Genomic DNA, 17,034 nt, shown 5'->3' on the forward strand with positions numbered 1-17,034 from the left:
CTTTTCTCTCTGCAAAGGAAATAAAATGCTTGGATGACCTTATCTTTATTTGAATAAAAGTTTCACAGAACATTTGTTTCAGAGGTACGTTATTTTTTTTTCGTCAGAACAAAAAATCCTGTTTTGATCAAAAATTACTTAAATAAACATGTAAAAGAGTTCCTTTGTGCGCAACATCTTCCGAAGAAAACACTTCTTCTTATTGATGACATGGAGATCCCAAAAAAGGCGAGTTAAAGCATTACAACAGCCAAATATCGGTAATGTGCTCTCCTCCAAACTGTACAGTTCTAATACAGCCCATTTATCAAAACATTATAAAGCTTATTAAATTGAATTACAAAAAATACCTCTTATCGATGAGTCACTGCGAAATATCGACCTGAAAAAGCTATACAAATACTTTTTGGCTAGTGCATGCAATGCAACTTCAATTCAGTCATTCCTTCAAAAAATGTCTGAAGAAGCATCTGACTGGGATTGGGACGATATTATTCCTCTTTCGGAGGTACGACTACGTAAAGCCGATGATGCATCCAATATTCAATTCATTTCCGGAAGTAGAACCAATGCAGCAAGTCTCTCAATCTGAAATCGAGCAATGAATTGTTGAATCTCATTCGGAACCCACAGCTTTAAATGAAGAATACTGTAATGAAGACGACGAAACAGTCGGTGAAGAAACTAACGACGTGATGCTAAATACGAATAAAATTGCATCGGAGGAGGCAGTATCAGCATTCAATATCTGCTTGGATTGAGCAGAGAAAAACAATACTTGCTTAAACGATGTTATGACGCTGCAGAGGCTCAGAAACAGTAAATCGAAAATTTGTTTAATTTCATATGAAACTTATAGCTTTAAAGTGTATTTAATTATATAATAAAAACAATTAAACTTCGATGGCTATCTGGAAATAATTTATTTTTATTTGATGCAAAAAAGCCTCAGTACTTGCGACAATCTCAACACTTGCAATAGGTCCGGTTTTCATTACATGCAACAGTCGAGCTTCTACTTTTACACTAAAAATCAACTGAAGTTCCTTCATTTAATTTTATTATTATAAATCAAATGCTGAGATAAGTATTCGAAACGGCCCTACAGGCTTATTAAAAATTTTGGAAATCCATATTTTAATTAAAATTTAAGACTAAAATAATCTTTCTTAAAAACTGCAGACTACGTCCCCTTAACAATTAATAATAAGCGACTTACCACCAATACGCAACCAAGTTATAATTTCGAATTTCATCATGGCTTTGCTGCTGTTATTTCCGTTTTTGTGCGCTGTAATCAATTCCAAAGTATCGAATCAAATTATCCAATTGGTTTCCGCTATTCACAAGAGAGTCAGCAGTAATCTTCACAAGTGAGATTGAGGGATATTCACACGCAATCAAAACTATAAAATCGATTTGCTTGACTACTATTATATTAATCTTTTTTTGAGTACGAGTATTTGATCTGCTTCACTTGTCACTAGTTCGCACCTCAAGGATGCTCGCACCTTCAATTAGATTCAACAATTATCAGTACACACTTTCCGACACGTAACACTGCGCGTTCAGCACAAAAGACGACGACCGCGAAGATGACTGAAGACTGAGGACGGAAGACTGAAGACTGACGATTGAAGAGGATAGAAGACCGCAGAGCGTAGAGCAACAGTGCTACGGTGATGGCAATACGCTTCCGCTCGTCACCCGTGATGTAATTTAATTCCAGTTAATGGTTTTCTAATTGCAACTCCACGAACAACAACACGCGCGAACAAAACAAGCGTTTAAAAATTTCACAAGTACGATTAGATTGTCATCGACATTGGGGGAGTTTGGTTGTTTAGTTTAACGTTAGTTAGTTTTTGTTTCCAACGCTTGGTAGTTTAGTTATTGGACGCATCGGCGCTCAAGCGTAAAAACAAATGCAAATACGCGCATGTACATATGTATATATGAGAGCAAATGTGTTGTAAAATGCGGACACTGAGGCTGCTCCAAAGTAACTATTTAGAATGTGCAGCGAAACGTTGAAAAGGCGAGAAATGTACATACAAATTCCGAAGAAAAGCCTTTTGTCTTCAATAACTTTAAATTTGATTTACAAGTACATACACAAAAGCGCCAGTACTTGACAGCTTTAGCGGCAAGAGTATAAAAATACAAAATAACAAACAAAATGCCAAAAAAAGCACATAAAATAAATGTTGCACGCGAACAAAGTCTTACCGGTCTCTACACTAGTACACTAAATATATGAACCTTCACTCGTTGTGGTGCGCGATGCACGACTTGATCGTTTATGAATTCAAAGCGGAATGATCTGTGCCAAACGAAAGGAAAACCACTTTGGGCCCATCTCTGCGCAATCGGATCGTCGCGACGCGTTGCGCGATCCAACAATCTCAGACATCTTCAGCGACGGCGACAGCGACAGCGGCAGTGGCAAGACAGAACGCAAGTAAACATCGATTGCAGAGGCCAGAAGACATAAGCAGCAGCAGCAGCAGCTGCTGCGTTAGCTTTGTAGCTTCACTGCTTTCTGCCAAGCGGGTGCTTGGCGTCTGGTGCGCGTTGTAAGCGTGTTGGCTCTTCGCAACTTTGGCTGAATGCTGCCTTGTTGTGATTTCTAGTGTAGTAATTGTTGCTATTTCTGCTATTGCTTATTTGTTGTTAGCTCACGAGCATTATACATATAAGTATCATATATTGTCGATAGCGACTCACTTTCAAGACGCTGTTGTGGCCAATGCGAAGATGCACAGTCTGGTTATTATTGTTCAAAACGTATTTTATTACGAGTACAATTGCCGTCGACTACTTTGGTTTGATGTTGATATTACTTACACATAAGTAGAATGTTCTAAAAGTGAAAGGAAAGCACAGCCAAACAAGTAACCAGTTTGGCGAGTGGAATGAGGCATCGTGACCTGAAATATGTGATCGAACGATCATAAAAATTCTCAAGGAAGTTGATGTGCAATTGAGCTTAAATTAGGTTTGTGCAACTATGGCTCAAAGGAGCTAATTAGTATTTATAATAATTCTAGAATAACGGATGCAAATATAAGTTCAAGGAAGTGAATTTGCAAATTATGGTATAAAAAAACTAATGTATTGCAACTACTGTTACGTCGATATGTTGTTTTAAAATATTTAATATAATAAAAATAATAAAGAAATTTAAATTCTTCTCTCTCTTAATAAATGGCACCACTTAATTGTCCACCATGAGCACCTCTACAGGTAGAATCTGCCAAACAGATGGTTCATGAAAACCTAATTGTTAAGAATGTCGAGATAATGGGTGATCAGTTTAGAGGTATTGGATTTTAAATTAAAATAAAACAATGAAAACTCAGATTGATTGAGCAATACTTATTATTTTTATATGGAACCATTCATGGCATTTATTTTTTTACGATAATCCCTTTCAAATCTTAGCCACAACTGCACCGTAATTCGGCTATCAGTAAACACCAATTTTGAATGACTCGCTGGAGGACTTCGGCCGTTATCTCGTGAATAACTTTAGTAATGTTGTTTTCCAAGGCCTCAATCGAAACTAGTTTATCCACAAAGCATTTAGACTTTACAAACCCCCACAAATAAAAATCCATACGAGTGATATCACTCGATCTTGATAGCCAAACCACTGGTCCGAGACGAGAGATGAATTGCTCACCGAAACGACAACGCAGTAAATCCGTTGTTTCACGGGATGTATGGTAAGTAGCGCCATCTTGTTAAAACCAAATGTTGTGGAGATTACGGACTTCGATTTCCGGTATCGAAAAGTCGTTTATCATGGCGCGATAGCTTTCCTCATTCACTGTCCAGTCCTTACCAGTCCTTGAAGAAATATGGGCCGATGATTCCTCCAGCCCATAGACCGCACCAAACGGTTGTTGTCAATGGATGTAACGGCTGTTCTTGAATAGCTTCGAGTTACTCTTCACGCCAAATTTGAAAATTTTGCTTGTTGCTGCTTTGGTATGAGGTCATACGCCTTTTGGATCTTGTAAGGCTTGACTTGAGATCATTTTTCAGTATGCGGAGGATGCTACGGTCAGATATTATTTTGATAACCACCTCCATGGCATTTCGCGATGCTACCAATATCATTGTAACGAGTAATGGTGCGATAAAACAAAAACTTTATTTAATTTAAGGTGCTTGAGCTCTCGAACAATCGCTATTACGTTTGAAATCATTTACTCATTTTCTTTTTTCGCGTTTAATCTCGGCAAAATGGTTTCACGCGCGTGTAAATAATACTCTGGACTGTCATTTAGTCAACTAATGATGCACAGGCATCAGCTGTGCGAGCGGTCTGAAGTTGGTTCCATTCGAGTGCCTGACCCTATAAACTGTGAAGATGATTTAGTATGCCGTTAGTTGTAAAATTCCATTCATGCTTTTGACTGTAAAAATAAAATCATTATTGATAGTTTCGGTTGAAGCGGTATTCCACTCAAGCTCATAGCCCATTGGAATGAAATGTTTTAAAAATTCTAATTAAAAAACTACAATTCACTCAGACTTCAAAGTATGCAACGAGCCGTATATGTACAATTTGATTTATTGGATCATTTCAATTATACATCATTCAAATTAGCGAGCTGACAACGTGAATTACGTGCAATAAATTTTGGAAACGGCATTTCTTTTGAATACCGTCTCGTCACTCTGATATTTTATTTCACAGCGGAAAAGAAGAGAAATCAATTTAGTTTATGCAAAATTATATTTACTTATTTATCTAATAATAACCTAAAATTATAAATTACTACTGTGGGCAAAAAGTAAGGTGAATTTGGTTGTAAAATGAAAAATCTTTATTCTTGTAAATCAATTTCATCCCTTCAAAATAATCCCCTCTCGATGAATTACACTTATGCCACTTATGCAATTTTTCCAATCCCCGAAACATGCCAAATAGTCCATTTCCGGTATAGCCATCAGCACCATCTTCGATTCAGCTTTTATCTCCTCAATCGACTCGAAACGCGTTCCCCGGAGTGGTTTCTTGAGTTTTGGGAATAGCCAGAAGTCATACGGAGCCAAATCTGGCGAATACGGTGGTTGCGGAACGATATGCGTGGAATTTTTGGCGAAATGGTCACGAAGAACGAGTGCAGTGTGAGACGGTGCATTATCGTGATGCAAAAACCAAGAGTTGTTGGCCCATAATTCTGGTCTTTTTAGACGAATTGCTTCACGTAAACGACGCATAACGCTCAAATAATATTCATTATTAACAGTTTGGCCAGGTGGAAGGAATTCATAGTGCACCACACCACGAAAATCGAAAAAAACTGTCATCATGACCTATATTTTTGAACGACTTTTACGTGCTCTTTTCGGTCTGGCCTCGCCTTTAACACGATATTCGCTTGATTGGTCGGTTGTTTCAGAGTCGTAAGCATAAATCCAAGTCTCATCTCCCGTAATGATGCATTTGAGCTTGTCCTGATAGTCTGAAAACATTGTTTCACACACATCAACGCGACGATTTTTTTCCAAGAAATTGAGAGTTTTCGGTACCAAACGAGATTTGACTTTGCGTAGGCCCAAATGGTCTTTCAAAATGGTTTTCACAGATCGTTCTGATATTCCGATCATATCAGTGAGGTCTTTAACAGTCAACCGACGATTTTTGAACACTAAATCTTTCACTTTATTGACGTGTTGGTCATCTGTTGACGTCGATGGTCGTCCGGAGCGCTCCAAGTCATCAACACGTTCTCGACCCTCTTTGAAGTCTTTGTACCACTTATAAACATTTTTCTGCGACATGGTCGAATCACCAAATGCCTTCTGCAACACGCTAAACGTTTCCGCAGCCGAAATTTCATTCTGCAAACAAAATTTGATGGCACTTCTCTGCTCAATCAAATCAGGCATTGTAAAAATCGAAAAATGCACTCTTGATCGTTTGGTAAACACAAGCGTAAATATATTACTGATAATGAGATTCACATGAAAGTTGGCCCAGATGTTATTAACAGTGCTGCCAACTCATGAAAAAAATAACTAGAGCGAAATTTTAATCCCACGAAGTTTGACAAATAAATTCACCTTACTTTTTGCCCACAGTAGTATATACTAAACTTATAATAAATATAATATAAAAAATTCAGCAATGAATATTTTGCAATAGTACTTTTTTTTGTCGGGACAGACTAGCAAGTACAGAACTCAGGCACAATTAAATTCATTGTACTACGCTGGGGTTCCCCTTTTTAATTTTTCTTTCTTTTTTAGCGGAGGCGGGGCAAACGCAGAGAAAGTGAGCCACCGTCTCATCCTCCTCTCCACATGCTGGGCAGAGTACACTGTCTGAGATGCCTACCTTTTCCATGTGCTTCGCCCATAGAAAGTGGTCCACCATCAGCACAATCATCTACCTACAATCCAATCTGTTTAATGTCAGGAGGATTTCCGACAGTCGGTCGAAGACGACAGGTAACATCAGTTTGTCCATCTGCAGCCTCTCTAGTCTGCCAACCTCGCTTGTGGGTTAGAGTAACCAGTTTGCTAACGGTGGCTTTGATGGCTGCAGAAGAGAGTGGCAGAACGGGCTCCGGGTCAAGGAAGTTGTCCTCGGAGCCCATTCTGGCAAAAGAGTTAGAGATCTTATTACCCACGATACCCACGTGTCTCGCGACCCATGTTAGCACCAGGCTATTATGTCTACGAACATACATAGTTCAGCCTGGATTTACAGGACTCGACCACCGTTTTAGTAAATTAAAGTTATTATTATCATATTTATTTATAGAGTATTTCTTTAATCTGAACTTCATCAATATATTTTGGTATTTGCTCTATTTAATTGAGTTTTATTTCCTCCTCTAGGAAAGTTTATTTATCTAAGTGTTTGTCTCGCTTATGCTTCAGTTCTGGGTTTGCCGATTTTATCTTCGTCCCTACAGAATTTGCAAGTTCCATTGGAGTATAATACCAAGTTAGTACAATAAAATAATATGATAATGCATCATACAATGACAGACAAAATTCCTGCCTTATTCATTTGAGAATTTTGTTTTATTTTGAGCAAAATAATTGGTTTTTGTGTTTAGCAGGATCTCCAAATAAGAACTGCATATTCTTAGAACGTTAAAGATAAATAAATAGTAAATTTTGAGTGTTTGGCTCAGTAAATTCTAAGCTGAATCAGCGAATAAAGGCAGGCTCAAATGGCTGTCAAATAATTATGTAGAGTCAAATAACTACTACTCCCAGGTCTGAAGCTGCACCAATACTCGTATTTCCTTCCATATAAAAGATCTTCGAAAATTGCGGTTTATTTGGGAGGAAATTCTGAACATCGTATACAAACAAAAAATTGTTAAAAATCAATGCGATTTTTGAGTGACTTCAAACTTACACTTTACTCACCAAATTTAATGAATTTAAAACTGCAAACCTTACAAGCTTCTGAAAATTAAAAAGTTTAAAATTTTGAAGAAAATTTTTTGAAATTTTTGAAATTTTTGTGTGTTTCGTCAAGTTTTAGAACTTGGATTTATTATGTTTTTGTTATGCACTGAACTAGGTGGGTTATAGCGGTTGTCCACTATGGGACACCCTCAGGCTCATAGGCCATTGTGATACCATGTGGCGGACTTTTTCTTTTCTCTCCTAAAACCAGCGGTACTTTTCGAAAATTTTAGAAGATCCCTCGTAGACAGTGATGAAAGCTATACTGATATTTTCCAACTCATTAATTGGAACCCAATCCAAATTGTCTACCTAAAATTGCGAAAGTATGTCTGCAGGACAGGCATAGATAGTCCGGGATCGTCTTCTTCTCTTTCTCATTTAGAAAGTTTCTGCCGAAGCAATGTGCTTATTATACAGCACCCCGTTGCAATGGAGATCACTAATAGCACAGTGTTTTTTGCTTTGGTTTAGCAGAGATTCTGCGCGTTTGGCATTGAGAGTTGTCAGACAATTATGCAGGTAGTTTCATTACGCCATCTTTCATTCGCTGAAAATTAGTAGACTGTAAGGGTCTGTCTATGTCATTGCATGTCTTCATAGGCGCTGCAGTTCACGTAGTGGCCAGGAACTCCCCTTACGTTTGGGCGAAACGACTGGACCATCCAATTTCGAGATGTGCGGCATTTCATGGCTACCTTGAAGGTTGTCGACTGTTTTGTGAACTTTGTTTTTATAAAAATTAACTACAAAAAACTAGGGAAATATTTCGAATATTGTTAAAAAGATAAAGTGATAGTGATGAGTGAAGTGAACTTTTCATACCATCTTTGTTCGGTGTTTGGGAAAGCTCCTCCTTACCTGGTTGGAGGTGCGTATAGTTCAACTTTCACCAAGCTAGGGTTGGGAGGCTAGCAACCTAAAACACAACATGCTAACAAATCATCCAACGCCATATGCACCAACTAGGAGTTTCGAAATGTTCACACTTTTAAATGAGCGATAAGGACAAGTGCTATGGGCTATGAGCCTGAGTGTTTCCCATACTACATAGATAACCCTACAACCTATTCTTATTCAGTGTATAACAAAAACCTAATAAATCAAAATTCCAAAGTTTGAACACATCACAGGACACAGAAATGGTGAATGGTGCCGATACTGTAACAACTACAACTGCAACTACAATTTTGGTTTCGTAGATTTCGTTTGAAACGTCGAAAAGGTCAATAAAATCACAGAAATAATTATTATAATCGAAGTTGACCGGCATGTTAGTAGTCGTAGCTAAAAATCGACCATAAAACCGTTTTAAGCCATTTGCGCAGACCTGGATTCAAAAATAAGCCAGCTGTTTGGGTGCCACACCAATTAACAAACTTACCAAAACTTGATGGAACGAATTTCCACCTGCGAAGGCTTGGCCAAACTGAATGAAATCGGCCTATTTCTTAAACGGATGATGACTGACGATGAGAAGTGGGTCACATACGACAATATTGTGCAAAAACGATCGTGGTCAAAACGAGATGAGGCACGTCAAACGGTGGCCAAACTATGACTAACAGCCAAAAAGGTTCCACATTGTATTGGGTGGGACTTGAAAGGAATCATTTATTACGAGTTGCGCTTCCGTATGGTCAAACAATAAAGTCAGGTATATGCTGTCAACAACTGGATTGTTTGAAGCTAGCGATTGACCAGTAACGGCCAGAATTGGCCAACAGAAGAGGTGTTTTGTTCCATCAAGGAAACGCAGGCTCACACTCTTCTGTAGAGACTCGCCAAAAACTTCGGGAGCTTGGTTTGAAAGTATTAAATCATCCGCCATATAATGCGAACCTGGCACCAAGCGATTACCACCTTTTTCTCTTATTGCAAAACTTTATAAGTGATAAAAAATTGGTATCAAGAGAAGATTGTGAAAATTGATTGATTGAGTTTTTCGCCAATAAGGACCAAGAGTTCTATGAGAGAGGCATTATGAAGCTGCATTTAAAATAGCAACAAATTTTACAACAAAATTATGCATATTTGACCCAAATGGAATAATCCGAAACATCGTAAATGAAGTTTTGAATTTTACACAAAATTAATGGATTTCTTTTTCCCCAATATACAAGGTGACGTCCAAAATAAACAAGACTGGCCTCATAAAAATTTATGAATTTTTAAATTTATTTATTTCATTTAAAAATAGTATAACTTTAAGGTAGCTTTTGAAAATAAAATCCATTACATCAATCATCAGAAACATTTCCTAATCACATAGTTTAACATATTTCACACTACTAATATTTTATATAAATATCTTGCATGCGCTACTAATGACCCATTTTTCCATAGTACTTGTTTACACGCATACATGACATAGTAACCCAGCTACCCAGCTACTCAGCTACCTAACAATCTAACGCCTTAACTAACTGCCGCCCCACCTGCGGCAAAACATTCAATTTATTTTTCTCCTAAACAACAGTTAACGCATCATTTTTCCCACTACAAGAGACACACACAAAACTCTTACGCAGACTCCCACTAACAAATATATGCAAAATTAAACAAAAACAAATTTTTCCGTAATAATAATACAAATTATATAATAAGCACATCTATTCACATCACAGTTGCGACCCACTGTGCGCATGGGCTTGTAGATTTTAATCTACTGAAGATGCCTCAACTGCTATGGGACAGTACTCGTATTTACGACAGCCACCACTTAGTAGACAACAGACAAGCCAACTAGCAGACCAACAATAGCAATAACAAGGGTTATTCAAAGCACAAAAAAGACCGCAGAAGCAGCAGTTGAACAAGAAGAAGAAGAAGAAGCATAAAAGTCCCAAAAGTGCACAGCCAGCACCTATGGAAAATGGCGGTGCTATGTGAAGCTTCGCACCGCAACCAAAGTTATGTACTTGTCTGTATGTTTGTACAACGGCAATGGTTTTGAGGCATGCAACATAGCGAATGGGCGGCTGGTTAATGCGCGGGTGATGCATCACACTTTTTCGTGCTTACATCATCTACGAATGTATGTGTGTATGTTACTCTAAGTGTATGTAGGTATGTAGAAGAATGAATAGGAGATGCTCTGAGGAAGTATGCTGATGTTGAATCGCAAATGCGGTTTAGGTGCTCCGACAGCGCAAGTCAAGCTGGTGGTGGGGCAGTGAGCGTGTGACTTCAACGCGGCTTTGGCAGCATCTATGGGTTTTGCAGTGATTGTTGCACTCTGTGCTGCGGCGAAGATGCGGCCAAACCGATTGTTGCTATGTTTTGTGTCTGCTGAATGCTTGTCTTTTGTTTTTTTTTTTTTTGTTTTTGTGTGTGCCATGTTTGTTTGTGCTGTCGATTGTGTGACTGCGGCTGGAGGCCATGGAAAATGTCTTTGACTTGTTGGCGTTTTGAGGCGAAGACAAGCGACGAGAATTATTGCAGGCGGTTGTCGCCGTAACGCGCAAATGGTAGTAGAAAAGCAGGAAGAAGAAGAAACAACAACTGCGAAAACTGCAACTAATATATGAAGGAGCGCACAATTGGCAAACACTCATACTCACATACGCTGTGGGTTTTAGTCACACAATGCTACATGTGGCAAGCCATCGCAAAGAGCTCAATATTAGAGAATATATTGATTTTATTAAGGTGTTTTACGCCGCTTGGCAACAACATTTCGCTGTATGCAAATCTGCATTCTGCTGATATCTGGCCGATTCGCTGGCATATGTAAGTAATTGAGTGTGCGTTCTTTATGGGCGCACAGCAGCGCTCACTGATTTGGTGGGTTCGCGGCGTGGCGGATTGGCCGACTAGCTGGCTGGTTGGTTAGTTGATGTTTTTTTTTATTTTTTAGTTGGTTTAGTTGCTTAGTTGTATAAATGTTGTCACAATTATTTGTTGTTGTGTGTGTGTGTGTGTTATAACACGAATGTAGGTGACTGTGCCGCACCAAAGCACAACGTGGCATGGCATGGCATGTGGCATCATGGTCTTGTCTGGTGTGCGAGTACGGGTGCTGCTGTTGAATGGCTTGGTGGCGTAGTCAAAGCAGCGGTCGGATAGCAAGCAACGGCCGACGGGCAACAATCAAGCATCTCTACAGCATCCTCGCCTCAAATGCTGTCGCTGCTGCCACATTAGCCTTTGTGTGCAAGTGACGCTGACAGCGACGCCAGCAGCGGTGTTGGTTGCTCAGCTGTTGCTAGCTGCAGTGTGGGAACACTCGTATTCCTGCATTATGTCGTTTCGTGTCATTTGGAAAATTTTTATGTAAATTTTGGCAAATATTCATGAGAATCACAATGACTGCTGTGGTATCATCACAATATATTTTAGTTGCTCAGACATGGATTACGTTTTAGGCCTGGCGATGTAGATGTTAAACAATTGATAGTTTTATTGTACAGTATACGTGTGCATGGATGTATGTATGTGCGTATGTAGTTTAATGCTTTCGCTGCAGTTGGTACTTGCATTAATGCAATATCAATGAATTCGATACATTTTATGCGAAAGTCGAAAAGTAAGTGGTAAATTTGCCAATTTCAATGGCACAAGGCAAGTAAAATTTTTTAAGTGATTGAATATATTATTCTATCAAACCTCGTAAAACTGTATTGTGCCAAATTTTGTTAAATATCTTTTTATGGGGTTCTCCAGATCATAAATAATAATAGGAAAAATTATGTTTATTATTTGTTTTTGTAATATACTTATTAAATATTTAGCACCGTTACTGATACCTAAACTGCGTTAAATAAGTTTTGGCAATTTATTTTTTTTATACTTTTTTATGAACATTTTCACAAAAAAACCATATGAACCTTCAAACTTTGTACAAAATAAAAAAATCAAGAATTTTTATCGAAATTTCACATTATTTAATTAAACAATTTTTTGTTTAAAAAATTCTTTAGAAAAATTTATGGTAAGTAGTTGGCTCGTTGGCTAAGTTATGGCAACGGAAACTGGAAGTTCTCGCCATTTGGAGCAACGCGCTGTAATTAAATTTCGTGCCGAAAAAGAAATACGCCTAAGCAAATATTTTAAGATAGGTAAAAATGAAAGCTATGCAGCTTTATACGCAATTGCAAAAACAGTGCTCAGCTCTCAGATAGTGACTAAAGAAAATTACCAGAAAGTCGAAAAATTTATATTGGATGATCAAAGAATTTAATATTAGTAGAGACCGCAAAACTATAGATTTAGCAAAAAATAGATTGGAGAGATTTGCCATGAACATTTGGGCAAGAAAATAATTTGAGCGCATTGACACCACGAATAGTCACACCGCTGCGATGTTCCTCACATCTGTCCTGTCCGTCAACAGAATAAACTGGGCAATCGATAGCTTTTCCCCTTTCAAATCTCCAGGTATCGATGGTATCATGCCAGTGATGCTTCAGAAGACTAAAACCGCGGTGGTTCCCGTCCTTCAAAAGATATTTTTGTCGTGTATCTCGTTAAACCACGTTCCTGCAAGCTGCAAGAAAACCAAGGTGGTCTTCATTCCTAAGGCAGGAAGGGGGGCTACGTCGTGGCCAAGTACTTCAGACCAATAAGTCTTTCCTCCTTTATTCCCAAGGTGTTCGAAAGAGTGATCGACCAAACTATCTCAAGCTCAACACGCTTACCTGCAAGGGGAATCTTCCGAAACAGCCTTACATGCGGTAGTAGGGACTGTAGAGAAATCTCTGGAGGGAAAAGAATTCACTTTGGCGGCCTTTATAGACATAGTACTTAATAATGTTACGGCTGAGTCAATTGTATATATATATATATATATATATATATATATATATATAATTGGCGTGTACACCCTTTTTGGGTGTTTGGCCGAACTCCTCCTCCTATTTGTGGTGTGCGTCTTGATAGGGTTCCACAATTGAGTCAATTGTTACTGCTCTAAATAAGCTAGGTGTATAAAGGCCTATCTACCTCTTGATCTCGTCTGTTTGGTGGTAGGGAATAAGTACATTGGTAGGAGGGGCTAGAAATACTAGGTTCGTACAGAGGGGTACACCCCTGTGCGGCGTCCTCTCACCTCTCCTTTGCCTAGTCGCTATTGATGAAGTTTTAACTCGCTTAAACAGCGGTGGGGTAAAAGTGGTCGCATATGCCGATGACTTGGTCCTAATGGTCTCAGGACCCTTCCAATTAGTAATGACTGAAATTTTGGAAAGGGGACTGGCTACACTCAGAAGTTGGGCTGCCAGTTGCGGTCTCAGAGTCAACTCTGACAAAACGGAGTTGATGCTATTCACCAGGAAATACAAGCCTCCACCTTTTAAACTTCCAAGACTAAACAACCAGTGTCTTACACTCGCATCGGAAGTCAAGTATCTTGGTGTAAAACTTGACCCCAAGCTCCACTGGAAGCTGCACATAGAAAATCGAGTGCCAGTATAGCCTTCCACTCCTGTAAATCTATGTTCGGTAAAAAATGATATCTCAAGCCACGTGTCGTACTTTGGATGTAGTGATTCTGCCAATTTTGACATATGGTTGCCTAGTTTGGTGGGTAGCTCTTCAGAGCTCTAGAGAGCGGTTGATGTGGTTCCTCAAATGGAGAGGACTACCGTTTTAAGCCGCCTCTGAACGGCAGATGATTTTCCATGAGAAATGGCAGAAATACTCTCGCAGGCTTTCCATTGCCTGCGTGGTGGCGACCTTCGTTAGAAAAACTTTCCAGCAATCATTTTGGTGTTTCGGGCCCACAGCGGAGCTCAAACCTAGGTACTACCTATATAAGTACAAGCTCATTCGGGTACGGCGACCACCTTTTTTACTCATAATTTTTTTAAGAGAACTAAAAAATGGACGATTTTTACTGAAAAAGAAATTAATTAGAACCACTGGTATTTTGTAAAAAATAAAATTTTCATAAAATCGTATTAACAAATGCATGAAAGAATGGTTTATTTTAATAAATTCCTTCGGTTTTCGTTTCAGAAGATCCAATCACATCTCATTAAGTTTTTTCGAGCTTCTGGGAAATATTTTGTAACTCGGTTGCTTATCACTACTTGGAAAAATTACTATAACTTTTTATAATAAATATATATATTTTGAACTGAGAAACACGATATAATAGCCTGATGTTTAATTAGGCAACTTATGGTTTCATCTCCTTCGGTATAAAAGTGTTTCCTGAAGATGATTTCCAGAGTCAGTAGAATCACACTGTGTGCTACTATATGTTTAAGTAAATATATGCATAAAACAAATATCTAATTAGAAATTAAGTGTAAAATTTTTTCCATGATCGAAATCAAAGAATGTTTTTTGAAGTATTTGACGCAGAACACGAATTGCGGCACATAAGTGTTGAAATTTTTTTTGGCTTTATATTCTGCTTGCGTTATTGTTGTTGCCAAGCTACTTACTTAGACGGCGCTACAGCTCTATGTTGATTCTATGCAATTAAGTATGTAATCACATGCTGCGGCCACCGTAGACGTATAATTTAGTGTGTAGCTACTATTCGGATGTGCACAGGTTCGAAACCTTTGGCACGAAACGCCGATTAATAGAAACAGTTTTTTTTTTAATAGCGGTCGCCCCCCGTCAGGCAATAGCATCCGCCGAGTGTATTTCTGCCATGAAAAAGCTCCACACAAATAGAAGGAAGAGCTCGGTCAAACATCCAAAAACGATATAAGCAGCAATTATGGATACTTTTTTTATTTTTATTTATTTAATAAACTCAGAGGCATTTAACATTTATGCCTGCATATCACTTAAATTTGAAACTAAATAAATTCAGAATTAGTTCTCAATACTTTAAACAATTACAAATGTATTTATAAAGAACAAAATAGTTATTTCTTCTTAGGACATATAACACCTGAGGTAAGTCCTAAACTTTCTCACCCAAAATACTTTACACAATCATTAGAAACAAATACGACACACACCGTTAAAATGAAACGTATCTTCAACAAACGGCTAAACCGATTGATTAGTCTCAAATTTCAACACAAGCTTTTTAAATATATTTTTTAGTACAATAATTAATCGAAGATTTTTTCTCACCGATAAATATTTTGTTTTTTAGAAACAATTTGAAGCCGAAATTTCTGTCAAAAATCGATTTTTTTTTTGTGAGAAACCGTCATTTAAAAAAAAATTTATTTTGCTTATTTCGTCTATTAATTACTATATTTAACATTACATATATTATATGTACACATTTTTAGATCAATAAATTTAAAAGTTTTCTCAGAAAAATTTTTGGAAAATTCGCTTTTTTTCGGCCTTCAAACTGTATATAACCCCTTAAAATAAATTAATTTAACGGTGTCAAATGTGGATAAAGAGATGTGTATATGTTTTTTGGGCACATTCAGCAAAAGCTAGCAGTTGCTTTTGAACCAATTTATCTATTAATAAGGGCAAGTTAATCTTAATAGACAAGGGGTAAAAATTTAAGGGGGATCCATATCTACACTAAGCTATATCTGCCTTACTGCTTCGTCAGCTAAGATGCGAGGAATTCTGTTTGCCAGTAGACTAAGGCAACGTACAATAAGTCATATTGGTATAGAGAGAAAAACTGCGGTAACAATCTTGTTTCTAGGTGGAGCAAATAGTTAGGCGTGTTTAAAGGTAGAAAGATTAACTTTTTTAGAAAGAATCGGATAAGTATCTCTACTGTCTCATATCTATCAACACCTCATATCTGAGCGCCGTAAAATAATATCGACTTGGACGCAACGTAGAAAATTTTCGATTTTTTGGAAATATTTATCCGCTGGTTGTTTATGAATTTCAGTCACGTGACATTTATTGCAAGTTTTACCTCAGAAAGTTTTGTATCCAAATGTTTTATGTAACTCAGTTTATACTTACACCATAACATAGTTATAGTTTACCACGTTTATATTCATTGACAATTTCAATTGGTCCAATGCCATCCAGCAGGAATTCTTATACATTCCCTGAAACCCATAACCTTGACATATTTAAACAGGTTTACGTTTAGACCACACTGGGTACACTAAACATAATAGTCATCAATAATTTTTTGAAGATCTATAGCAGAATTTGCAAGCAAAACAATATCTTCTATTGCCTTGACCACATTATCAGCAACTTTAAAACCGCATTGTAAACTATCACTTAGGTCACTACGAGTACACCTTGATTAACGAGAAAATGGTCAGAAAGGTTGAAGTCACAGGGAACAATATCAGGCGAATACGGTGAGTAAATGACGGTTAAAATGCGATTTCTAATCAAAAAATCAGTTACAGAGTGGATCCATGAGATGGTGCATTATTATGCAATAAGCACCAGCTTCCTCCTTTGCGGTATTCAAGGCGAATTCGACGAATGCGATGCAACAAACCCTTCAAAACGCCTACATAGAAAATTGCATTCATGGTTTGGCCCTTAGTGGACCTTAATTTTTGATTCTCCAAACGCGGGTGGTGGCTCGTCTGGGGCCTTCCATTCGGCACTTTAGCGCTTAGTTTCAGATTCATGCTGGAACCATCACGTTTCATCACCAGTTACAATGTTGTAAAGGAAGTTCTCGTATTTTCTTGCCTCTTTAATGATGTCTTCCGGATGTCGAATTCT

General features: G+C 37.9%; 1 protein-coding gene across 1 annotated transcript in view; it reads right to left on the minus strand.

Annotated features, from left to right (window-relative positions):
* The window catches only part of LOC129235892 (mucin-2), a 62,137-nt gene extending 59,814 nt beyond the window's left edge, over positions 1 to 2,323 (minus strand). Inside the window, exon 1 of the mRNA XM_054869959.1 lies at positions 1,220 to 2,323. Within this exon, the coding sequence (XP_054725934.1) occupies positions 1,220 to 1,259 (40 nt within the window). The 5' untranslated portion in view covers positions 1,260 to 2,323. The remainder of the gene's footprint in view (positions 1 to 1,219) is intronic.
* Between the last annotated feature and the right edge of the window lie 14,711 nt (positions 2,324 to 17,034).

This window comes from Anastrepha obliqua, chromosome 1, assembly GCF_027943255.1.
Source record: "Anastrepha obliqua isolate idAnaObli1 chromosome 1, idAnaObli1_1.0, whole genome shotgun sequence".
Taxonomy (NCBI): domain Eukaryota; kingdom Metazoa; phylum Arthropoda; class Insecta; order Diptera; family Tephritidae; genus Anastrepha; species Anastrepha obliqua.